The sequence below is a fragment of the Pleurodeles waltl genome, chromosome 1_2, assembly GCF_031143425.1.
Source record: "Pleurodeles waltl isolate 20211129_DDA chromosome 1_2, aPleWal1.hap1.20221129, whole genome shotgun sequence".
NCBI lineage: Eukaryota > Metazoa > Chordata > Amphibia > Caudata > Salamandridae > Pleurodeles > Pleurodeles waltl.
In genome coordinates this window covers 294,608,492-294,634,227 of record NC_090437.1, presented here as the reverse complement: position 1 = coordinate 294,634,227, position 25,736 = coordinate 294,608,492, and the positions used below count along the sequence as shown (strand labels likewise).

General features: G+C 46.9%; 1 protein-coding gene across 1 annotated transcript in view; it reads left to right on the top strand.

Annotated features, from left to right (window-relative positions):
• Positions 1-25,736, top strand: part of LOC138299788 (all-trans-retinol dehydrogenase [NAD(+)] ADH4-like) — a 195,055-nt gene that overhangs the window by 52,629 nt on the left and 116,690 nt on the right. The window contains exon 2 of the mRNA XM_069238346.1: positions 10,666-10,767. Within this exon, the coding sequence (XP_069094447.1) occupies positions 10,666-10,767 (102 nt within the window). The remainder of the gene's footprint in view (positions 1-10,665; positions 10,768-25,736) is intronic.

The following is a 25,736-nucleotide window of genomic DNA, read 5'->3' as shown; positions in this document are numbered from 1 at the left end:
GCCCCCCTCCACCCAAAAGCTCAGCAGTGTCTGCTTCCAGCTCCGCTGGTGTAGGTTCTGCACAGGGTGGAAATTCTTCTTCCTCAGAAGTTGAATCCACTGTAGAGGGAGGGATAGTAGGTAGTGTTTTACCTTTACTAACCCTAGCTTTAGGGAGCACTTGGTCCATTCTTCCAGGATCCAAGTCACCCTGTCCTTTTTGCTTTTTGGCCTTTTTTGGCCTGAGCCCTGGTTAAAGCAAAAATATGCCCTGGAATGCCCAGCATTGCTGCATGAGCCTCCAACTCCACTTCTGCCCAAGCTGATGTCTCTAAATTGTTCCCTAGTAGACAGTCTACAGGTAAATCTGAGGCAACCACAACTTTCTTTGGACCAGTAACCCCCCAACCCCCCAGTTGAGATTCACAACAGCCATGGGGTGGCTAAGAGTGTTGTTATGAGCATCAGTTACTTGGTACTGGTGACCAAGTAGGTGTTGTTCAGGGTGGACCAGTTTCTCTATTACCATGGTAACACTGGCACCTGTGTCCCTGTAGGCCTGAACCTCAACACCATTTATTAGGGGAAGTTGCTTGTACTTATCCATATTAAGGGGACAAGCAACCAAGGTGACCAAATCAATGGCACCTTCAGAGACTAACACAGCCTCTGTGGTCTCCCTAACAAGACCAACCCCAACTAAATTACCAAAAGTGAGCCCAGCTACTCCCTTGGATTGGCTATTAGTAGGTTTGCTCCCACCACCACTGCCATTACTAGGGGAACTAGGTGTAGCAGCAGGGGTTGTAGTGGTAGGAGGCTTGGTGCTTTTCTTTGGGCAACTGGGATCAGTTGTCCAATGGCCTTTTATTTTACTTAAATAGCACCATGGTTTCTTTTCTTTATTTTGATTTGAAGAGGATTTGGGCCCACCACCCCCACCAGAGTGTTTTTGTGGGCCTGATGAAGACTCATTTTTAGATTTGTCCCCACCCTTGTCAGAAGACTTACCATCCTTCTTCTTGCCATCTTTGTCACCCCCTGTATGAACTTTTCTGTTCACCCTTGTTCTGACCCATTTGTCTGCCTTCTTTCCCAATTCTTGGGGAGAGGTCAGATCAGAGTCTACCAGGTACTAGTGTAACAAATCAGACACACAATTATTAAGAATATGCTCTCTCAGGATTAAGTTATACAGGCTTTCATAGTCAGAAATTTTACTGCCATGTAACCACCCCTCCAAGGCCTTCACTGAATGGTCAACAAAGTCTACCCAGTCTTGTGAAGACTCCTTTTTGGTTTCTCTGAACTTGATCCTGTACTGTTCAGTGGTTAAGCCATAACCATCTAGGAGTGCATTCTTAAGAACTTTAAAATCATTGGCATCACTTTCCTTAACAGTAAGGAGCCTATCCCTACCCTTTCCACTGAAGGATAGCCATAGGATAGCAGCCCTCTGCCTTTGAGGGACCCCCTGTACATTACAGGCCCTCTCAAGTGCAGCAAACCACTTGTTAATGTCATCCCCCACCTTGTAAGGGGGAACTATCTTGTGCAGATTCCTAGAATCATGCACTTTTACAGGATTACTATCTGTAATACTGCTGCTGCCACCATGGGGTCCAAACCCCAACCTCTGTCTTTCTTTTTCTAAGTCAAATGCTTGTCTATCTAAATCCAGCTGTTGCTTCTTGAGCTTCAGCCTGGATTCTTCCACTCTCAATCTATTGAGTTCCCTTTCTAACATTCTGTCTTCAGGGAGGGTGGGTTGGGCATGCCTTTACACAGAAGAATGGTGAGAATGAACAGAGGGAGACCTGTCCCTAACAGATGGCACTCTAACAACCTGGCCTAAAGGGGTAACCTCTATACTATGATGAGAACTCACATTAGTACCAGCCATGCTAGGTGGCCTGCTAAGGGGCAGGTTGGGAAGGTCCCCTTCTACCCCCTTTACTGGGTGTGCCCCAGAATCAGAGTGTGAACCATCAGCCAATCTCTCACCAGAGGTGCCAACAAAGGTCTTATCCTGTTCAATGAGCATATTGGCTAGCAATTCTCTTGAGGGATTCTTCCCTACCCCTAAACCTCTTTCAATGCAGAGACTCCTTGCTCCTTTCCAGCTAAGGTGATCATAAGCAAGTTTAGCCAGATCAACAGTTTGACCTGTACCAGACATTATAGAAAAGGTTTAAGGGACAGAAAAAGAAAGAAAAAAAAGTTTCAGAACTTTTCAAAGAACAGAAAAAAAACTTTAAAAACTTTTAAAGAACTTTTTGAAAGTTTTAGAGGTACTTTTCAGCACTTAGCAAAAAGAGTAAGAGAAGAAAAGCAAAACTTTTTGGTTAGGTGTACATACACTGAACTTGTTTTGTATATTTTTCTCTTATGAAAAGTACAAAATGACAAAGTGGTAAGTAGTTGCAAGTACTTATCCCACCGCTGCACAACCAATGTAGGAGGCTGGCCTGGCTTGTAGTGGGTACCAAGGGGTACTTACACCTTGCACCAGGTCCAGCTATCCCTTATTAGTTTTTGAGGGGTGTCTAGCAGCTTAGGCTGATAGAAAAGGTAGCTTAGCAGAGCAGCTTAGGCTGAACTAGGAGGCGTGTAAAGCTCCTACTATACCACTGGTGTCATATGCACAATATCATAAGAAAACACAATACACAGATACACTAAAAATAAAGGTACTTTATTTTTATGACAATATCCCAAAAGTATCTCAGTGAGTACCCTCAGTATGAGGATAGCAAATATACACAAGATATATGTACACAATACCAAAATATGCAGTAATAGCAATAGAAAACAGTGCAAACAATGTATAGTCACAATAGAATGCAATGGGAGCACATAGGTATAGGGGCAACACAAACCATATACTCTAGAAGTGGAATGCGAACCACGAATGGACCCCAAGCCCATGTGAGCTTGTAGAGGGTCGCTGGGACTGTAAGAAAACAGTGAGGGTTAGAAAAATAGCCCACCCCAAGACCCTGAAAAGTGGGTGCAAAGTGCACCTAAGTTCCCCAGAGAGCACAGAAGTCGTGATAGGGGAATTCTGCCAGGAAGACAAACACCAGCAATGCAACAACAATGGATTTCCAGATGAGGGTACCTGTGGAATAAGGGGACCAAGTCCAAGAGTCACGATCAAGTCGGGAGTGGGCAGATGCCCAGGAAATGCCAGCTGTTGGTGCAAAGAAGCTGCCACTGGATGGTAGAAGCTGTGGATTCTGCAAGAACGACAAGGGCTAGAAACTTCCCCTTTGGAGGATGGATGTCCCACGTTGTGAAGAAGCTTGCAGAGGTGTTTCCGTGCAGAAAGATCGCAAACAAGCCTTGCTAGCTGCAAGGGTTTTGGTTAGGGTTTTTGGATGCTGCTGTGGCCCTGGAGGGACCAGGATGTCACCAATTGCGTGAGGAGACAGAGGGGGCGTCCAGCAAGACAAAGAGTCCACTCAGAAGCAAGCAGCACCCGCAGAAGTGCCGCAACAGGCACTACAAAGTGGAGTGAACCGGAGCTCATCTGAAGTCACAAAGGAAGGTCCCACGACGCCGGAGGACAACTCAGGAGGTCGTACACTGCAGGTTAGAGTGTCGGGGACCCCGGCTTGTCTGTGCACAAAGGAAATCCTGGAAGAGTGCACAGGAGCCGGAGCAGCTGCAAATCACGCTGTACCCAACAATGCAGTCTAGCGTGGGGAGGCAAGGACTTACCTCCACCAAACTTGGGCTGAAGAGTCACTGGACTGTGGGAGTCACTTGGACAGAGTTGCTGAGTTCAAGGGACCTCGCTCGTCATGCTGAGAGGAGACCCAGAGGACCGGTGATGCAGTCTTTTGGTGCCTGCGGTTGCAGGGGGAAGATTCCGTCGACCCACGGGAGATTTCTTCGGAGCTTCTAGTGCAGAGAGGAGGCAGACTACCACCCACAGCATGCACCACCAGGAAAACAGTCGAGAAGGCGGCCGGATCAGCGTTACAAGGTCACAGTAGTCGTCTTTGCTACTTTGTCGCAGTTTTGCAGGCTTCCAGAGCAGTCAGCGGTCGATTCCTTGGCAGAAGGTGAAGAGAGAGATGCAGAGGATCTCTGATGAGCTCTTGCATTCGTTATCTGAAGAATTCCCCAAAGCAGAGACCCTAAATAGCCAGAAAAGGAGGTTTGGCTACCTAGGAGAGAGGATAGGCTAGCAACACCTGGAGGAGTCCATCAGAAGGAGTCTCTGACGTCACCTGCTGGCACTGGCCACTCAGAGCAGTCCAGTGTGCCAGCAGCACCTCTGTTTCCAAGATGGCAGAGGTCTGGAGCACACTGGAGGAGCTCTGGACACCTCCCAGGGGAGGTGCAGGTCAGGGGAGTGGTCACTCCCCTTTCCTTTGTCCAGTTTCGCGCCAGAGCAGGGCTGGGGGATCCCTGAACCGCTGTAGACTGGCTTATGCAGAAATGGGCACCATCTGTGCCCATGAAAGCATTTCCAGAGGCTGGGGGAGGCTACTTCTCCCCAGCCCTGACACCTTTTTCCAAAGGGAGAGGGTGTAACACCCCCTCTCTGAGGAAGTCCTTTGTTCTGCCTTCCTGGGCCAAGCCTGGCTGGACCCCAGGAGGGCAGAAACCTGTCTGAGGGGTTGGCAGCAGCTGCAGTGAAACCCCGGGAAAGGTAGTTTGGCAGTACCCAGGTCTGAGCTAGAGACTCGGGGGATCACGGAATTGTCTCCCCAATGCCAGAATGGCATTGGGGTGACAATTCCATGATCTTAGACATGTTACATGGCCATGTTCGGAGTTACCATTGTGACGCTATACATATGTCGTGACATATGTATAGTGCACGCGTGTAATGGTGTCCCCGCACTCACAAAGTCCAGGGAATTTGCCCTGAACAATGTGGGGGCACCTTGGCTAGTGACAGGGTGCCCACACACTAAGGGCCTGATTCTAACTTTGGAGGACGGTGTTAAACCGTCCCAAAAGTGGCGGATATACCACCTACTGTATTACGAGTTCCATAGGATATAATGGACTCGTAATACGGTAGGTGGTATATCCGCCACTTTTGGGACGGTTTAACACCGTCCTCCAAAGTTAGAATCAGGCCCTAAGTAACTTAGCACCCAACCTTTACCAGGTAAAGGTTAGACATATAGGTAACTTATAAGTTACTTAAGTGCAGTGGTAAATGGCTGTGAAATAACATGGACGTTATTTCACTCAGGCTGCAAGGGCAGGCCTGTGTAAGAATTGTCAGAGCTCCCTATGGGTGGCAAAAGAAATGCTGCAGCCCATAGGGATCTCCTGGAACCCCAATACCCTGGGTTCCTCAGTGCCATATACTAGGGAATTATAAGGGTGTTCCAGTATGCCAATGTAAATTGGTGAAATTGGTCACTAGCCTGGTAGTGACAATTTGGAAAGAAATGAGAGAGCATAACAACTGAGGTTCTGGGTAGCAGAGCCTCAGTGAGACAGTTAGTCATAACACAGGTAACACATACAGGGCACACTTATGAGCGCTGGGGCCCTGGCTGGCAGGGTCCCAGTGATACATACAACTAAAACAACATATATACAGTGAAATATGGGGGTAACATGCCAGGCAAGATGGTACTTTCCTACAGTGTGTGCATGTGTGCATGTGTATGTGCGTGTATATGTGTGAGTGGTGTGTGCATGCATGAGTGGGGGGTTGGGGGGTATGTATGGGGGTCCAGGGAATTCTGGGAGGAAGGGAGAGGGGGCCCTATCAGCTTTAGGGGGGCTTAGGGGGGCGTGGCTTTTGGGGGAGAACTGTGGGGAGGGGGGCTGGTGAGACACCTATCAGTGTCAGGGAAGGAATTCCCTAGCACTGATACTGCCTACCACCATGGTTTTCGTGGCGGTACAGCCGCCACAAAAACCATGGCGGTATGCAGAGTCATTATCCCACAGGCAGACTAGTGACGGCTGCCGGGCTGGAGACGTTTGTCTCCAGCCTGGCGGTCATTACCACTGTGGTGGACGGTGTGGTACATTGGCGGTTTGGCATGAGCCAACCTGCCAATGTCATAATTTGGCCTTAATTACTGCCAGCCTGTTGGCGGTTCTACCGCCAAGTTAACACCGTCCGCCAGGGTTGTAATTAGGACCATAGTGTACTTTACTAGGGACTCACTAGTAAATCAAATATACCAATCATGGACAAGCCAATGTTACCATGTTTTAGACACAGAGCGCATGCACTTTAGCACTTGATAGCAGTGGTACAGTGCACAGAATCATAAAGCCAACAAAAATGGCCAGAAAAAGAGGAGGAGAAAAGCAAAAAGTCTGGGGATGATCCATCGCAACCCCCCTCCAGCCTAAAGCCAGGGTAGACTAATTGATACCTTGATGGACTTCCCTGCTTAGGGCGATGGAACATGGACAATGGCCCACTACTGCAAGGGCACTTGTTAATTCTACGCCTCTCTGAACACAGTTGGATCCCTCTGACTATACTCCTAGAACCCACTGAATTGACCCATGAGGAACCTTTCTCCTCATCTGTGGACTCCCATCTGCGCAGCACCTAACCTTAATTTGCTCACAGACGCATACAAGTAGGTGGACAGTACTAACATGTCCAACAATGCGATGTGCCCCGTTCCACCCACTGGGTCTGATTTCTGTCTCCAGCCCAGGGAAAACTCTGTCCAGAAGTATAACAACCAACAGAGCCCACTGGCAGTTGTCAATGTCAAGAGCTGGGCCACAGGCCATCCAGGGCGCTTGGCACTGGCCATTGAGTGGCGGGATGCAGCAGTTCAAGTGATGCACCTGTGTGGTTGCGCCAGTTCTTGTGTTGCAACACCACACTTTCCACGAAGGGCCCAGGACTGGATTTGGCACCACTTAGCAAAGCTGGACTCTTGCAGATGGCAAGATACAGGTGAAGCCTTTGATATCCCTGAGACTTCAGAAATAAGAGGCAAGCTCAGTCAGACCCTTGGAGAAACTTTAGATTGCATGATGTAGAGAGTTAGATCCAGTCCTCTCACTCCCAGGCAAGAAGTATAGGGCAGCAGGCCAACACAGCAGATCAAACAGCAAAATGGCAGTCCCTCCTGACAGCCCCTGGTCCTTCTTCCTGGTAGAATGTCTTCAGTCCAGAAGTGTTCTGATATATGGTGTCAGAGGCCCAGTACTTACACCCAGTGGGGGAGACTTCAAAGAGTGGTTTTAAAGTGCCCCAGTTCCCTTTTAGACCAGTCCTGTCTGCCAGGAGGTCTATGAGAGGTTATCAGTCCCTAGTGTGGGGTCAGGCCACTACCCTTTGAAGTGTAAGTGAGAGCCCCTCCACCCAGACCCATCAGTATGCAGATGGAATGCCGGGGCAGTTGAGTGTCCTGTACTTATGGGTGTCTGGATGGAATGCACAAAGGTAGCTGTCACCTAACCTTGCACAGATCAGATGCATACTGGAGGCAGGCTAAGGCACAGGATAGTTAAAGTAAGAAAATGCCAACTCTCTAAAAGTCTCACTTAAAAATGCTCCTAAAGGAATTGTTTATATATAATTTGTGTACATATGACCCAGTCTTCAATTAATGAATAAGACAACCCGTACTGTTGTATTTGTACATTTTTTGAACTTCCTGAATCCTATTGATTAATATATTTAATTTGAACAGTACAGAGTTGTCTTATTCATTAATTGAAGACTAGATCATATGTACACAAAGTATTTCCAAACAATTCCTCTAGGAGCATTTTTAAGTGAGGTGAGACATTGTCTGTACCCAATTCCTAGGGGAATACTGGGTTGCTCCTGTGTGATCATTAACTCTCTAAAAGTGGCATTTGCAGACCTGCAATTTAAAATCCACTGTTACCACAAGATGTGTTTTTAAATGGTGAGTCCATATGCACCAAACTCTATTTTTCCATCTTTTCGTAATCAGAAATGGGCCCTGTTCTATGTTTGAAAGGCTACTATAGTGGGTGACACAACCAGTGCTGCAGGCACCCTAGTAGCATTTGATTTACAGGCCCTGGACACATATAGTGCACTTTACTAGGGACATACTAGTAAATCAAATACGACATACAAGGAGAAGCCAATGCCACTTTTGGATAGATAGTCCTTGTAATAGTGAAAAACTAATTTAAGAGTTTTTCACTACCTGGACATGTTAAATTTAAACGTACATGTCCAACTTTTTAAATACACTGCACCCTGCCCTTGGGGCTAGCCAGGACCAACCATAAGGGTGCCTTGCTTGTAATAAGAAGGAAGGTTTGGGCCTAGCAAGTGGGTACACTTGCCAGGTCGAAATGGCAATGTAAACTGTACACACAGGCTTTGCAATGGCAGGCTTGTGCCATGTTTGAAAGACTACCATAGTGGGTGGCACAACAAGTGCTTCAGGCCCCCTAGTAGCATTTGTCTTACAGGCCCTGGGCACATATAGCGCTCTTTACTAGGGATTTACTAGTAAATCAAATATGACATACACGGAGAAGCCAATGCCACTTTTGGAGAGACAGACCTTGTAAGAGTGAAAAACGAATGTAAGAGTTTTTCACTACCTGGGCACGTTAAACTTAAAAGTACATATCCAACCATTTAAATACAATGCACGCTGCCCTTGGGCTAACCATGGCCTACCGTAGGGGTTTCTTGTATGTAATAAAAAGGAAGGTTTGGGCTTGGCAAGTGGGTACACTTGCCAGGTGGAAATGACAGTTTACTGCATACACAGGCTCTTCTATGGCAGGTCTGTGCCATGTTTGAAAGGCCACCATAGTAGGTGGCACAACCAGTGCTTCAGGCTCCCTAGTAGCATTTGACTTACAGACCCTGGGTATATATAGTGCACTTTACTGGGGAATTACTAGTAAATCAAATATGACATACATGAAGAAGCCAATGTTACCATGTTTAGACACAGAGCATATGCACTTTAGCACTGGAAAGCAGTGGTAAAGTGTGCAGAGTCATAAAGCCAACAAAAACAGTTTCAGAAAAAGAGGAGGAGGAAGGCTAAAGGTCTGGAGATGACCCTGCAGAAAGGGCCATTTCCAACAGCATCATACAAACAATATTTGTGTGAAGATTATAAATCCCAGGACTCTTGAGTTTGGCAACGTTCGTCATGCAATACCCACAAGTTTGACTCTTGACAAAGTTCACACACTTTGACAAAGTTGACTTCTGGGAAAATCATGTCTTGCAAAAGCCTACTGCTTGATTTGTTTTTTAGGTTTGGCGTTTGCCAAGGCCTTTTTCTTGTGCTAAAATTATATGTATAATATACTGACTAAAGAAAGCTTTTATCCTGTCCTCTACATTAATTAGTCTCCTCTTCTTCCATTGGTCTGTCATTGTGTTATTCAACTTTTTACAAATTTGAACACAACTAATATGGGTTGTAGACAAAAAATACTATCGGAGCCAAAAATAATTCAGGGATAAACTAGATCACCCAGATTAAGAGTTGAGTGTAGTGCATAAACATCCAGTTTCTATAGGAACTACTAACTATAAAAGAGAAGATTCTCTTCCAGGGTAATATGTGAGAGGGAATTCCACTGGCAGATTTTAGTCTGAATGTAGCATTTCCTCCAAAAATCTGATAAATGTAATTACCAGCAAGCTCTAAAATAGACCCTTAGAACATCATTGCGAGTGCCAGCTTAATTGTTATATATGGGATAGCTCCTGTTACACAGCACATATTGCAGTTATGCGTTTTATGTTATGTATACGAAGGTCAAACGTGCCAGTATTTATCAGGGTAAAAGGCTCAATATTTACTCTAATGTATGGAATTCAAGGTAGTAAACAACAGAATCTTTATTAAAATGTATCATACCCGATGAATTCCAATTCTGTGATGTCGGATTTTATCAGGTGTAATAATTAGCACATCAAATACTGGGCCTTAAATTGTTGTTGGGTCCAAGATCCAATAGTTGGCCCTTTTCATAGTTTTTTTCAGTGAGTATTTGTTAGTCATAGCTATACTAGGCATAAAGTACAACTACCAACAGAAAAAAACCTTTGGGAATTGGTCAACAAAGAATCGAATTGGATAGTAACTCTTATGAACGCATCATCCCCGGGTAACAAACAGTTTAAGTAGAGCTACCTTGAAGGTTTTTGCGTTGCTCTGTGTGCTTCTCAGTGCTTAATTTAAGCTGATGATTTCCGGTGCTCAGACCTAGCACTTAATTGTCAACACCAGCTCTTATGACATTTCCCCACATGGTGGCAGTTTGTCCAATTTAGAAATGAGCACAGCAACAGTTGTTTATTAACCCAGTACACAATAAAACCCACTAATACCTGCCTCCTAAGCCATTCTTAAAGGTTTGGGAGCCTGAATTGTCACACTTGTGGAAGTGTGATGGCTAGTAATTTTGTTGGTCCTGTCATTGGCAGCGCTGGTAGGGTGGAAGGGTGGGGCAAGCTGCAGGGGCCTCGTGAGCATTTATTTTGTTACAAATTAGGCACTGGTGTCAGAGTTTAATGGAGGCAGAGTTATGAGCGTTGTAACCGTGCTGATGGAATGCTAATGGCCGCCTTCTGCTCCCTGTGGCTTCCATAAGCAGCCCCATAAAACACGAATGAGTGCGTCTAAACGTTAACCTCAGGTGAAGGGTTGTACGCACTCTATATGGTTATGTTAAATATCATAAACCTGGAATGTGTTTGTTTTTCAGGTTATTACTTGCAAGGCCGCTGTTGCCTGGGAAGCTGGGAAACCGTTTTGCATCGAAGAGGTGGAGGTTGCGCCGCCGAGGGACCATGAAGTCCGGATTAAGGTAAAATATATTTGTCTTGCACAATAAGGCTCTCCGACAGGACAAAATTAATTTTGAATTGAAGAAAAGCAGAGGGCAGTTTGTTCTTGCATATCAAAGAGTACAGATCAACTTATCAGCAAGGAAATTATTGCAACAAAAACGGCAAAAACAAAAGGGCTGACAAAACGAACAAAGGGGAAATCTGAAATAGTGCCTTCGTTCGTGGCTGACTGCCTCGATTAATAAACGTATTAAATTTGAGCAGCATTACTCACTCACACAATGAAGAGTATTGAAAGAATCCATCGAGAAACACAAGCAACCAATCGAGTTGAACTAACATGGGCTTTCCGAATTTCTACAAAAGAGTGATGATCGCCATGGGCATCATATCACTCAAAACAAGATATGAGTGTTACCGGGTTCGATGACATCACGTAAAGTTCCCAGAGTCTTCTAAAAGCAATGCATATTAAAACATGACAAACATATTTTATGTGCCAGTGCATTATTTCTGAACTATAAGTACAAGGGCCCAAGTTATTTCTCAGGAAGACACCGTTGTTGGCACTACCCAATGATCCTGCCAGCACTGCCAAATGCTAACCATCACTCAATGCAAGTGAGACATTTTGGGACTATTTCAGGTCACCTTTAGCTGTAAGGATGGCCTAGATCAGCTGGTTTTAGGTCTGGCATGAGACAGCTCATGCAGAGTCACCTGTGAGACATTTTGTTAGATTACAGGGCGTTTAGCATTGATTGGCATAATTGTCACTCTCACTTGCTTCTCTTTGGTCAGCTCATGCTGACTTCACTTCCTCTTTGCTTGTTTGTCCATCCACTGGAGCTTGAGCCAAATACTGTGTCTTTGTTCCCTCTGTGTCCTTCCACTGCTCATGTGTGTGATGGTACTCTTTGTTTTTCCTGATTATGCTTGCTGTAGTTGCTGCATGCCCGCTGCCCTGCTCCTCCCTCATTGTTGCTGTTGCCACATCCCCCCAACTTCCTTCCTGTATTGTGCTGCTTCTCACGGCCCTTAAACCTCCGACCCACTCCAAGGTGTATTGCTTCTCCCATACCTCGCAACCCTCCCAAGTTGTGTTGCTTCTCCTAAATGCCTAGACCCTGCCACCCTCCTCCCACTGTCTCTCTTGTTGCTTGTCCTCTCCGACTGTCCATGTTTGGCTGCCCCCACTGGCCATAAAAAAAAGCGCCTTGATGCAGCCAACCACAGAAAACATGGACAAAGCCAAATAGCTCTCACATACACAAGAGCTATTTAGCTTAGTCATTGTTTTTTGTTTTACCCGTGTTGTACTGTTGACTGTGTCATGGCCTTTTTTCTTCCTTTCTGCCATGCCGCACAGCAGCCATGCACAACATGGCTATAAATCAAAATTGACAACGCCAATAAATATTGCATAGATGAGACATATTAGCTTTGCCAAAGCTTGTATTATTTTATTTTCAAAGAATGTTGAACACTTTGCTGATGTGCTACCACAAAATGAGGTAGCGTGTCACCACGTGGTAATTCATCACAGGTAAGTGTCAGTGTCTTGAAATATAACTGGAAACAGGCACTAGCACAAATTAAGCACTCACAATCTGAAGCTGCAAATGTCGTTGTTAACACCTGGATTTGAAACTATTTCTTCTATCTCGCCCATTGTACACTTTTTAGGTCTGGTTTGACAGTGTAGCTTTCTGCAAGAGGTATTGTTACCCATTCTTAAAATATGCAGAGTGGGTTTTGCCTCCACCCAGAGAACTATTACTTTTTTACCTCATGCTATTAGCTATTTCGTTTGCCTCATTTTACTTCCAGGAAAATGCTTCCATTAGAATGCATGAGGTACTATTTTACAACTGAAAAGTAAACTCAATCATCACGCTGTGTATCACATTCAAATTTGTATCCGGTGTATGCATTCTTAAGTGGAAAGCAATCCTTTTTGTACTGTTTTCCCCAACACTGATAAAGCCAATAGTGCTGGCTTTAATGTGATCAACAGCATTTGTGTATACTATGGGTATAAACTGCACTTATGAATACCTGTACTTACTGGTGTTATTACATTAAAGCCAGACCTATTGCCTTTGCCAGTTATTGTCATGAATCTAGTCTTATTATAGTGGACCAGCATCTGTGGTTTCATTATTAGAGATTCAAGTTTGGACATTTGATATGCTTACCTGCAGGTGAAAATTTAGCCTGTTCCTTGGCTACTTGCTCAGAGTCATCTCATGAGCCCCTTCCCAGAGGATCCTAAGCTTCTGACACTGCACTCCATCCCTCCACCGTTTACACATGCATACACTTCCCTTTCCTATCCCTATTAACTACCCTTGTTTGTATGACTTATTGTGCTTACTATGCTTCTTCTCCATGCCCCATATTTTAACATGGTCTTGCTTACCAGTTTCTATGTAGCTGAAACAGGTGGCATCATAAATGCTACCGGAGGGACTCTCGTGGATTGTAAAGTGTGTGGTGGACACCTATGGTGTTATCACCCTATACCAGGTCCAGGTATCACCTATTAGTGAGGTGTAGTGAGTGCCTCAGAAGCCAGGGCTCTCCAGAGGTAGCTGTGGATGAGCATCCAAAACTTATCTAGGAGACATGCAAAGCTTATGCAATATCACTATACCCACACAGCACTCTCACACATGAAAGAACCACACAGTGTTACACAAATAAAGGTACTTTATTTTGGTAACACAAATACTAGAATACTAATAGGCAGTCCCCCAACAATAGGTAGGTAAACACACTATTATATACACATTAGCAATCAGTAAAGAGCATAAAAAGCAATAAGCATTGCCAAAAGTATAGACAGTGAGGGCCCTAGGGGAAGGCCAAACCATATACTAAATAAGTGGCATGTGAAAGGCAGTCCCCCACCCAAGGATGTGGAATCAGTAGAAGAGAGCTGTAGGAATAGGAACCCCAGGAGGTGAGTACCAGAGCGATCCCCAGCGACCAGGAGAGGAGAGGAGAGGTAAGTTCCTGGTTTTCCCCAAACCAACAGGAGGACTTTGGAAAAGGATTATGCAAGACCAAAACATGACTGGAAGAACCCAGTGGTGGATTCTGGCAGAAGAGGACCTGCAAAGGAAGGGGACCAAGTCCATTTTGTGATGGAGTGTCCGGCTGTGGCAGGAGACACTACTCACCCTTCTGTGGATGCAGGACCAGGTCGACTAGGTGCAAAGAAAACCAGAAGTGCAGCACAGAAGATGAAGAGGAGTTCCTGAAGTGATGCAGGTGATGTCCCATGTCGTCCGTCGGGTGCAGTTGGTCAATGGTGCCGGAGAACCACCCACAAGCCTTGGCAAATGTAAAAGAAGATGTGTTCCGAAGCTAAAGAAGACCAGCAAGGCCCAGGGGACTCACTCAAGCCAAGTAGGGGAGTCTGAGTTGACCCTTAGCAGTCAGAAGAGTCACAAGAAAAGGAGGCAGCCCCCAGAGGCAACACACTGGCAGCAGGCAAAGCAGTCGCAGTGAGGCCCACTCAGCACACCTGAAGAGGAGTCCCACGTCGCTGGAGCAACACGAAGGAAACTGTGCTTGGCAGAAAGAAGTGCTGGGGGCCCGGGCTACAAAGGAGCCTGAGGATCCCTTGGAGGAGGCACAAACAAGCCTTGGTAGCTGCAAGAGTTGTGGTTCACAGGGGTACTGTGCTGCAAGGAGCGGCAAGGGCTCACCATCTCCTAGGTGGGAAAGCTGGCAGAAGGGGCCTAGGGAACCGCTGCAGACCACCACCTGTGATGCAGGATCCACGCAGTTCTGGAGGAGAACAGATCCACACAGCCGGTCGGTCGTCTTTGCAGTTGGTGCCTGCAGATGCAGGAGAGTGACTCCTTCACTACAAGGGAGATTCCTTCTTACTTCTAGGTGCAGGCTGGAGTCTTGTTGACCTCAGAGGATGCACAGCCAGGGAAATGTTGCAGTTGCTGGAAGGAGCCGGAGAAACGATGTTGCCAAGGGGAGTCGTCGCTGGAGTTGCAGATTGTTGGTTCCTGCAGAGACCAGTTGCAGTTCCAATGGCCAGAAGATGAAGTAAACAATGCAGAGGAGTCCTGCTGGAATCTTTCACATCAAATCTGAGGATCCAACCACAAGGTAGACGATAAATAGCCCTAAAAGGGGGTTTGGTCTCCTGCAAGATGAAAACGTATCAGGAGAGGGCTGTGACGTCACCTGCCTGACCTGGCCACTCAGATGCTCCCAGGGGCCTCTGCGCATCTTGGATTCAAGATGGCAGAAGCGAGTGGTCACCTGGAGGAGCTCTAGGCACCACCCATGGGGTGGTGATGGACAGGGGACTGGTCACTCCCCTTTCCTTTGTCCAGTTTCATGACAGCCCAGGGACCGGGGGTCCCTGGACTGGTGCACCCTGATTTATGCAAGGAGGGCACCAAATGTGCCCTTCAAAGCATACCTGTGGCTTAGGGAGGCTACCCCTCCAGTACACGGGTAAAATGGCATCCCGCACTTACGAAATCTATTGCAATGGAGCTGACTTTCATAGGGGCACCTCTGCTCATGCAGGGGTGCCCTCACACACAGGGACCTGAACCCTGCCCTCTGGGCTAGGCGGGCCTACCATAAGGGTGACTTACAGTGGCCTGGTGCAGTGACCTGTAGTGAAAGGGTGCATGTACCTTTTCACACAGGCTGCAATGGCAGGCCTGCAAGCACATTTTTCATACATTCTGCAGTGCCCTGTTACCTAAGTACCATTTACTAGGGATTTATATGGGGGCACGAGTATGCCAATTGTGAGGAGTGCCGAGTCCTAAGCAACCAAAGATAGAGGGAGAGAGCACAATCACTGGTTAGCAGTATCACACTGAAAATATTCAAAACATATTGACAGCAGGCAAAAAGTGGGGGTAACCATGCCAAAAGAGAGTACTTTCCTACAGATGTGCTCCAGCATGTTAACACTGGCATATGTGCTCCTGTATGTAAATACTGACTGAGGAATATTTAATGACAGTTGAATGATGTCTGGGGTATATAATACTGCTACACACTACTTCCTGAAAATGACCTTGCTTGGAGATGAAGAAAATGAAGCTGGATGAGTCTTGGTAGAAGGGCGACAACATCCTGTCATACCATTGTCAGATTCCAAATGTACATTTTGAATGAAGATAATCAACTGGGTGGATATCAGCCTCTGACATTATCACTGAAAGTTTCAATATCTCCTTGAAAGACATACGAATGGGCTTGGGTCAGATGGTGGTCAGTGTCACATGTTTGTCCCATGCTTCTGGGAGTCACATAACCTCTTGGCGTATTCAAGCTGCTTTGGTATGGACACTTACTGATTCTTGATACTGCAGTTAATGTCCTATGCAATATTTGGAATATTTTGAATTGCCTTTATGGGACTTCCTTAGGAAGAACAATCAGGTTATGTCTATCTCTAGACACTCCCACCGTACCCACACCAGACCGCCCTCTCAGGTTGTTCAGATGGAAACAAAGCGGCCGGAGGAGGCCTTAAAACATGCTATGGAATCCAATGGTGGGCTGGCGTTTTTAGGGCAGAACAGGGTGACCATCGCTCATTTTTCCTTTCCATGACACATGAAATAGGTATTTCTAGCAATTGCAGCAGAAGGACTAGCCTGCGTGAGTCAATTGCTCCCTGATACAAGCTCTCACACAAAATGAAGGACAGACATGTTAGGTGAAGTCTTTCATGGAGGTGAACTTAAGAGAGACCTCAAGGGAAGCAAATGTTGGAGCTCTCTGGCATTCCTGCTCTGTGTTTCATGTACTGTCTCTGCTAGATGTGTTGGGGACGACTGCAGTGTGGATATTGGAATGTGTATAATGAAGTAAATGAAAACCAATATGTTTGCAGCTACGGCCAAGTTGCTGCAACATAAAGAATATTTCAAAGCTTGGAAATCGTTAATAAGTAATTGCTTTTTTACATTTGTAATTCTGCTTATGTTAACTGCCTGCAGTGAGCTGAAACAAGTTCTCTGTAAAGTGCTTTGACCCCCCCCTGTGTTTTGTTGACACTTTATAAAATATTAAAACATATGAATACATCAGGTAGCAGGGCCTGCCCTTTTCATCTCTTGGGATTTTCCCCCTGGATCTTCACAGTTGTTGTTACCGCTAACTATCACCGTCCTACCGCAGAGACACTGTAGTCTCACACTGTAGGAAGCTGGATCTGTATATACTATATCAAAATGAGATATCGTGTGCACAGAGTCCAGGGGTTCCCCAGAGGCTTGACAGAGGCTAAAATAGATAATACAAATGCTCTAATGGTGGTAGTGAGGTCGAGCAGTTAGGCTTATCCAGAGGGTAGTGTTAAGCATTTGTTGTACATACACCAGCAATAGAAGAAACACACACACAATGACCTAACTCCAGACCAATAGGATTTTATATAGAGAAATACGTTTTGTTAATTTATTTCTAGAACCACAAGATTCAGATTGCAGGTAAGTGCATATAATAAACTGTACTTTGCACATATATAATCAGGACTTTGAATAGAATCAACAATGTATACAGTTTTTCTCAAAATGGCAAAAAGCTATTTTAAAAGTGGGCACTGCATTTTTCAACAGTTCATGGGGGAAGAAAAGATAGTACAGTTTTGCAGGTAAGTACACTACTTACAGTTCTTATCTCCAGGTTGTAGGTAGTCCATCGTTGAGGGTTCAAGTTACCCCAAACACCCACCACCAGCAACACAGGCCGGTCAGGTGCAGAGGTAAAAGAGGCACCAAATTAACATTGGCTCCTATGGAGACAGGGGGCACTCAGAACTTGGTCTGCTGGCAGGTAAGTACCCACGGTTTCGGAGGGCAGACCGGGGGGGGATATTTCAAGAGAGCACTGTAGGGGCCCCAAGTAGTCACCTAACACACACCATCAGTGGCACTAGGAGAGCCGAGTACAGGATGCAAACAGGGTGTCGGATTTTCAATGCAACTCTATGAGGGAAACCTGGAAGTCACGCTGAGGCTGCAGACGAGGTCCAGGGAGGCTTCTCAGGCAAACCACCGGCTGGTCAGCTAGGAGGGCCGCCTGCTAGTCGATGCTGCGCCAGGGGTTGGTTTCTTCAAGGCCTGGGGCTGCGAGTGCAGTGGTTCATCAGGCCTCGGTTATCTTCGTCCAGAGCTCCTAGCCAGGGGGGTCTTTTGGATTCCCTCTGCACGCTTCATCGTGGAAGGGTCAACCGAGGGTGGGTTCTTACTCACAATCGCCTGGGGACCCTTTCTTGCTGGGTGGACCACCTGGACACGGGCTAAGGACGTCGGTGCTCAGGGGTCAGAACTCACGCATCTGGAGTGAGGGGGAGTCCTTAGTTGTAGGTTTCTTAACACAGAGCCACTGTCCCTGGGAGTTCTTGGCCCTTTTGGGTGCAGGGCAGTCCTCTGGAGTTGGCAGAGGTTGCTGGGCCCGCTGGATGCGTCGCTGGTCTTTCTGCAGATTCTATGAAGCAGGAGACATGCTGGTAGGGCTGGCGCCAAAGCAGTTGTCGTCTTTCTTCTTTTCTGCTTGGGATTTCAGCTTAGCAGTCCTTCTTCTTGTTGATCACCAGGAATCTGGTGAGCTGGATTCAGGGAGGTCCTTAAATCCTAGATTTAGGGGCGTGTTAGGGGTCAGAGGGCAGTAGCCAATGGCTACTGTCCCTGAAGGTGGCTTCACCCTCCTTGTGCCCGCTCCCTTTGGGGAGGTGGGCACATTTCTATCCCTATTGGTCCTTGTCCTCCAAAGCAAGATGGAGTATTCTGCAGGGAGGGTGCCACCTCAGCTCTGAACACCTCATGGGTGGTCCTGGCTGGGGTGGTATAGGAAACTGGCACTTGTTGCAGTTACCCCCTCAATTTTTGCCTGATATTGATGCTGACTTGACTGAGAGTGTGCTGGGATCCTGCTAACCAGGTCACAGCACCAGTGTTCTTTCCCTAAAAATATACCATTTGTAGGAAAGTGCCACTGTAGGCATGGTACCCCCACACGTTTTGCCTAGAGTTGATGCCAACTTTGATTGAATGTGTGCTGGGACCCTGCTAACCAGGCCCCGGCACCAGGGTTCTTTCCCTAAAACTGTACCAGCCCTGGCACACACTTAAGTCCCTTGTAAAAGGTACCCATGGTACCAAGGGGCTGTGGCCAGGGAAGGTCTCGAAGGGCTGCAGCATGTATTATGCCACCCTAAGGGTCCCCTCACTCAGCCCACGCACACTGCCTTGCAGCTTGTGTGTTCTGGTGGGGAGAAAAAGGCAAAGACGACATGGCACCTCTCTCAGGGTGCCATGTCCAAAACCACTGCCTGTGGCATAGGTAAGTCACCCCTCTAGTAGGCCTTACAGCCCTAAGGCAGGGTGCACTATACCACAGGCAAGGGGATAGCTGCATGAGCAATGTGCCCCTACAGTGTCTAAGTCCATTCTTAGTCATTGTAAGTGCAGGGTAGCCATATTGAGTATATGGTCTGGGAATTTGTCACTACAAACTACACAGCACCATAATGGCTTCACTGAATACTGGGAAGTTTGGTATCAAACTTCTCAGCACAATAAACCCACACTGATGCCAGTGTGGGATGTATTGAAAAATTCACACAGAGGACATCTTAGAGATGCCCCCTGCATGTTAGCTCAACTGCTAGTGTAGGACTGACCGGTCTGTGCCAGCCTGCCACTGAGAGACGAGTTTCTGACCACATGGGGTGAGTGCCTTTGTGCACTCTGTGGCCAGGAACAAAGGATGTTTTGTCTAGAGGTGCTTCACACTTCCCTCTGCAGGAACTGTAACACCTGTACACCCGACGCCCACGGCCCGTGTCCAGGTGGTCCACCCAGAAAGAAAGGGTCTCCAGCTGATTGTGAGCAAGAACCCAACCTGGGTTGACCCCTCTACAACGACCCCTCTACAATGACGCCTGCAGAGGGAATCCCGAGGACCTCCTGAACACGAGCTCTGGACGAAGATAACCGATGCCTGAAGAACCACTGCACCCGCAGCCCCCAGGCCTTGGAGAAACCGACCCCCAGTGTAGCATCGACCAGCAGGCAGCCCTCCTCCCTGCAAAGCCGGTGGTTTGCCCGAGAAGCCCCCTGGACCTCGTATGCAGCCTCAGAGTGACCCCATGGTCCCCTCATAGAGAAGCATTGAAAACTCGATCCCCTGTTTGCACCCTCCACCCGGCCACCCTAGTGCCACTGAGGGTGCGTGTTAGGTGAGGGGCCCCTCCAGTGCTATCTTGAACCCCCCCCCGGTCTGCCCTCCGAAACCACGAGTACTTACCTGCCAGCAGATCAAGTTCCGAGTTTAGAAATATTGGTTGTCTTCCAGGGGATATTCATCAATAGTCATAAGCACTGAATATTCCCCACAACTTGCGGGGACCCCAGAGCACATATAAACACACATGTATATACCTTAAAAGTATATGTAAAAGTAAACATGCTGTCTATGGTTGACAAACAGGCTAAAAATGCCCTATTTTTGTAAAGTTTTTTCTTTAATAAAACTCTTCAACTAGAGTTAAAACCTTTCTGTAATCACAGAAGAGAGCATAGAAAGCACTAGCAACCTCTTATAGAGAGAAAACTGCAATGAAAATACAAAGACTTTATTAGCCACTAGGCTGCATCAAATGAACATAGCAGAACCAAAAACTGGCACTGTGCCTTTAAGGCCCTGAGAACCTCCAGTATCCCACCATGCTTCAGCGGTAAAAGTGAGGTGTCAGTTGGACTACAGTTAGGTCAGTTCTTTTTTCCAGCTCCTTCTGTTTGGACCCTGGAGCATCAAGCTCTCATTTTCTGTTTCTTACCAGAAAAATTCTATTGATACTCAAATTTCTACATTTTACTCAACATCTTTTTTAATTTTCTAAGTAAAATAACATCTTTTTCTCACAAAATGCCATCCTTTTTGTCAAATGACCTGCTTGTGGCAAAAAGACGGCTCAGACTGATCCACACTCACTCTGCATAGTATGCCTACCTCAAAGCCACTGTCCTGAAACCTGCAATCATTGCCAGAATCTTTCAAAAAGAACATTGAAAGACAGAGAAAGGATTCGGCTCCATGGCCTACAAGAGAGGGAGAAGACAACATCCACCTCTCTTCATAAGAAGGTCCTCAGAGACAAAAGTGCAACAGAAAAACAGCGAGAAAGATCTACCTCAGCAGGTAAGAAAATACATGTTTGTTCACCGTCAGCGTCAACATCAGTTCTGTCATCGTTGCATCAACGTCGTCAATTGACATTGAGAAGCGCTCCTCCATCAATGGTGACACACATGACGTCATGGGACATGACGTCGAAAACACAGTTGACTGCAAAAGATAAGTCTCCGTTGGTGGTCACCCACCGCTCAACATCAAGCCAGAACTGGCATGATGATACTCATCGAGAGCACACCATGACCCACTGATTTCAAAGCAGTCAACGTCAAACAACACAACGTCACACAAATCGACATCAAGGAAAAGATCTGTTTTTACATTGATGGTAATGAGGCTCTGTTCGACATCGAGATACACGCCACCGATGGCATCACACTCGACGTCAAGACTTTCAACGTCATGGCATTTGACATTGAGATATGAACGATCTCCGCCGACGACAGTGCACCATTGTTCGATGTCGAGACACACCTCACCTATTCAGTCAACGTCGAAACAAACTTTGACATCGAAACAAGACCGTTTACATTCTTCACAGCGTCGATCAATGACTGCAAATCATCCACTGGCAAAGACAACTTCACCTACTGGTTCTTTAACGATGTTGGTGCCTCAAAGACATGATCCTACGACAACCATACAAATAGGTCGTCTCTGGCATCCTCAAGAGCTTCGTCACATTCAGAAGGTCAAGTCTCACCTATAAATCTATGGTCAAGATGGTTGGAGACTCAGACGATGCAACATCTCAAAATCAGCTTGAATATCTTCAAGAATCTTGGTCTTGAAGTAAATCTATAAAAGTCTATACAGACTCCAACCCAGAGGCTCCACTACTTCGGAGCAACACTGGATACAAACCTTGAAAAAGTGTATCCTTTGGAGGCGAGTCTATTATCAATTGCGCAGAAGTGTCACAGCATCCTTCACACTCTGCGACCAACAGCCAGGCAAATAGCATAACTCCTAGGTTCCATGGCCTCCTGCATTTTCATTGTTCCGAATCCCAGGTTACACATGAGACCTCTCCAAGAGAATCTGGAGGATCAGTGGAGTCAGTTTGCAGACAAATGAGACGACACAATAATTATGTCACCAGCAGCAAAAAAATCATTACAATGGTGGACTCACCAACAGCATCTGTTAATAGGAGTCCAGTCTCATTAGAGCATTCCTATGCAAACTATTGTAACAGATGCATCACTTCAAGGTTAGCGGGCTCACATGGGCTCTCTGCAAGCTCAAGATCTGTGGTCGGACAAACAGCAGCAATATCACGTCAACCTGCTAGAGTCGAGGGCAGTTCATCCAGCCCTCAAGTCTTTTTCCCATCCATCAAGGACAACTCCATCTTAGTGCAAACAGACAACACAACCATGATGTACTATCTGAACATGCAGGGGGGCACACGATCTCGCCCTCTTTCTCTAGAGTCACAGATCTTCTGGCATTGGCTACTAGCAAGGAGGTTGTCAATACAGTGGTTCACCTCCCAGGAGCCCAGAACACACAAGTGGACTCCCTCAGCCGAAGCTTCTCAGACTCACATGACTGGGTGCTTCATGACGATGTTGTAAGAGACATTTTTCAACAAAGGGGTATCCTCAAGTAGACCTGTTTGCCAACGAAAACAACAAAAAATGCCAAAACTTCGCATCCAGGTTTCACCGGCCAGGGACAGAGGGGAATGCCATGTTGATAGACTTGTCAAATACATTTCTCTATGATTTTCCACCCATTCCCCAAATTCCCACAGGGATCAACAAATTCTACAGGGCCCAAAACCAGGATGATACTAATGGCCCCAGAAGGGCCCGACAATGGTGGTACATGGATCTCCTCCACCTATCAGAAAAGCCTCACAGGAGGCTTCCATGCAGACCAGATCTTCTCCACAAACTAGAGGGGAAGGTATTTCATACAAACCTTCCCTCGCTGAGCTTGACAGCATGGCCCCTGAATTCCTGCAATATGGTCATCTACGTCTCTTGCAGGAATGCATGAAGATTCTAAAGGAGTCTAAAAAACCTTCAACATGGCACTCTTATTCATTCAAGTGGGAACTGAATGTGGTCATGTCTAAAATCATGGGTCCACCTTTTGAACCTATACACAAAGCCTCTTTGCAACATCTGACATGGAAGACAGCTTTTCTTGTTGCTATTACTTCAGCCAGAAGAGTCAGTGAAATTCAGGCTCTCTGTTCTGAACAACCCTACACAGTATTTCATGATAACAGGGTGGTTATGAGGACCCATCCTGGTTTCCTACCTAAAGTAGTATGTGACTTCCATATTAACCAGACCATCTCTTTTCCAACATTCTTTCTCAACCATCTACATCAGCAGAGAGAACTTTGCACTCTCTAAAAAGAGTGTTAAAATGTTATCTAAAGATACCAGACAATCTGATCAATTATTTGTAAACTATGGCCCCATGAGAACTGGCATAGCTGCCTCAAAGCAAACTATTTCCAGGTTGATAGTCCCATGTATTGTATTTGCTTACCAATTGGCTAACAATTGACTGCCAGACCCAAAGCCCATTCAACAAAGGGCAAGGTGGCACTGACAGCCCTTCTGAAGAATGTGCCCATCTCCGAAATCTGCAAAGCTGCAACATGGAGATCGATACATACTTTTACAAGGCATTACTGTCTAGATTCAGATGCTGAGACAGGCACTCAAGTGGGTCAGCTTCATTAAGAAATGTGTTTAATTAGAACGAGTAAACTGCTTGTGCTTCCACCTCTTCGTCCGCAGGGATGTAGGATGGGCTTGCTAATCTATTCAGTGCTTATGACTGTTGATGAGGATCCCCTGCAAGAGAAGGATGAGTTACTTACCTGTAAATCCTAGCTCTCTTCCAGGGGAATCCCCATCAACATTATAAGCAACCCACTTGCCTCCCCGGACGTAATTCTGGAGATACAGTAGTTTAATGTTCTATACTAATCCTCTCACCTCTGAGGCATGGTGGGATACTGGAGGTTCTCAGGGCCTTAAAGGCACATTGCCAGTTTTTTGGTTCTGCTATGTTAATTTGAATGCAGCCTATTGGCTCATAATGCCTTTGTATTTTCATTGCAGTTTTCTCTCTTTATAAGTGGTTGCTGTCAGGTGCTAGCCGGCGCCTACAGGGCCGATCGGGAGATTGTAGTCATTAGGGACTACACCTCCCATGAAGCCCAGCGCGGTAGAGATCGCGTAAAAGTCAGCGCACCCTGGAAAGGGTGTGCGTTATTCTGTGCTAATGAGGCAGGTCGGAGCCTCAACGAAGTCGGAGCAGACGGCGTTCCCCAGGGGGGGGAAATCATCAGCGGCCGGAAAAGAGGAATGAGATTCATCAGGGCCCCCTCCTGGAATCTGACCTTTTACCGGCAGAAGGAGTTCCTAGCTGCTCCTCCGTTCTAGATCCAAGTAATAAGGAGGTGGTAAGCGGCAAGCTGTGCTACTTGCCGGAGGCTATCGCCTTTCTTTATTTCTGCATTCCTTACGGCCAGGTTGTGAGTGACTGTTATATATTGGAGCACTTTACTTTTTGAGGTACCATAATAAAGGAACGGCGATCTTATGAGACATAGGGCCTCATTCCGACCCGGACGGGCGGCGGACGCCGCCCGCCGGGCGGAAACCGCCCAAACACCGCCCCGCGGTCAGAAGACCGCGGGGGGCATTTCAACTTTCCCGCTGGACCGGCGGGCGATCTGCAAAAGATCGCCCGCCGGCCCAGCGGGAAAGCGCCTTCCACGAGGATGCCGGCTCCGAATGGAGCCGGCGGAGTGGAAGGTGTGCGACGGGTGCTGTGGCACCCGTCGCGCTTTTCAGTGTCTGCTAAGCAGACACTGAAAAGCAATGTGGGGCCCTGTTAGGGGGCCCCTGCAGTGCCCATGCCATTGGCATGGGCACTGCAGGGGCCCCCAGGGGCCCCACGACACCCGTTCCCGCCAGCCCGGTTCTGGCGGTGTAAACCGCCAGAACCAGGCTGGCGGGAAGGGGGTCTGAATCCCCATGGCGCCGCAGCTTGCTGCGCCGCCATGGAGGATTCCCATGGGCAGCGGGAAACCGGCGGAAGACCGCTGGTTTCCCGTTTCTGACCGCGGCGTTACCGCCGCGGTCAGAATGCCCATGAATGCACCGCCAGCCTGTTGGCGGTGCATTCGCTGCCCTCGGCCCTGGCGGATTCAATCCGCCAGGGTCAGAATGAGGGCCATAATCTTTTGGCTTTTTGTTGGCGGCAATTCAGAATGAGATTTACTGTTTGCAGGATTCCAAACAGCCGGGACAAATGATTCTTGTCAACATTCACTGAGAGATGAACGAGTTACTTCTTCAAATATACGTGACATTAACAAAAGGCTCAGTGGGTTAACTGAATCATAGGAAGAAGTGCAAAATAGATTTTCTTCACCTTATTCTTTCTCCTCATGTTTGTTTCTTTATACGTACTGTAGTATTGTTTAGGAGGAGGGGCGGTGAGACCCTTAAGTGATTATTAGTGGCCGTAGTTGGCTTGGGGCATCCATTGGTGATACTGATGGAACGTAGTCAGGCTTTGGACTAGTTCTGCCCTTATGAGTTATGGGCAGGCCAGGTCGTTTTGGTTTTAGTGAGACCTTATGAGAATAGACAGACAATGTGATAATTAACACTGTGTATTTTTCTTTGCAGTTATCCCGTCCCTGCTGATCCTTCCCCTTCCTTCCCTCGCTTGATTACTCCAATGCACTGTGGTTTTTTATCGGTGACTTGGTGGTGTCAGGAGGTGGACCTTGTTTGCATCA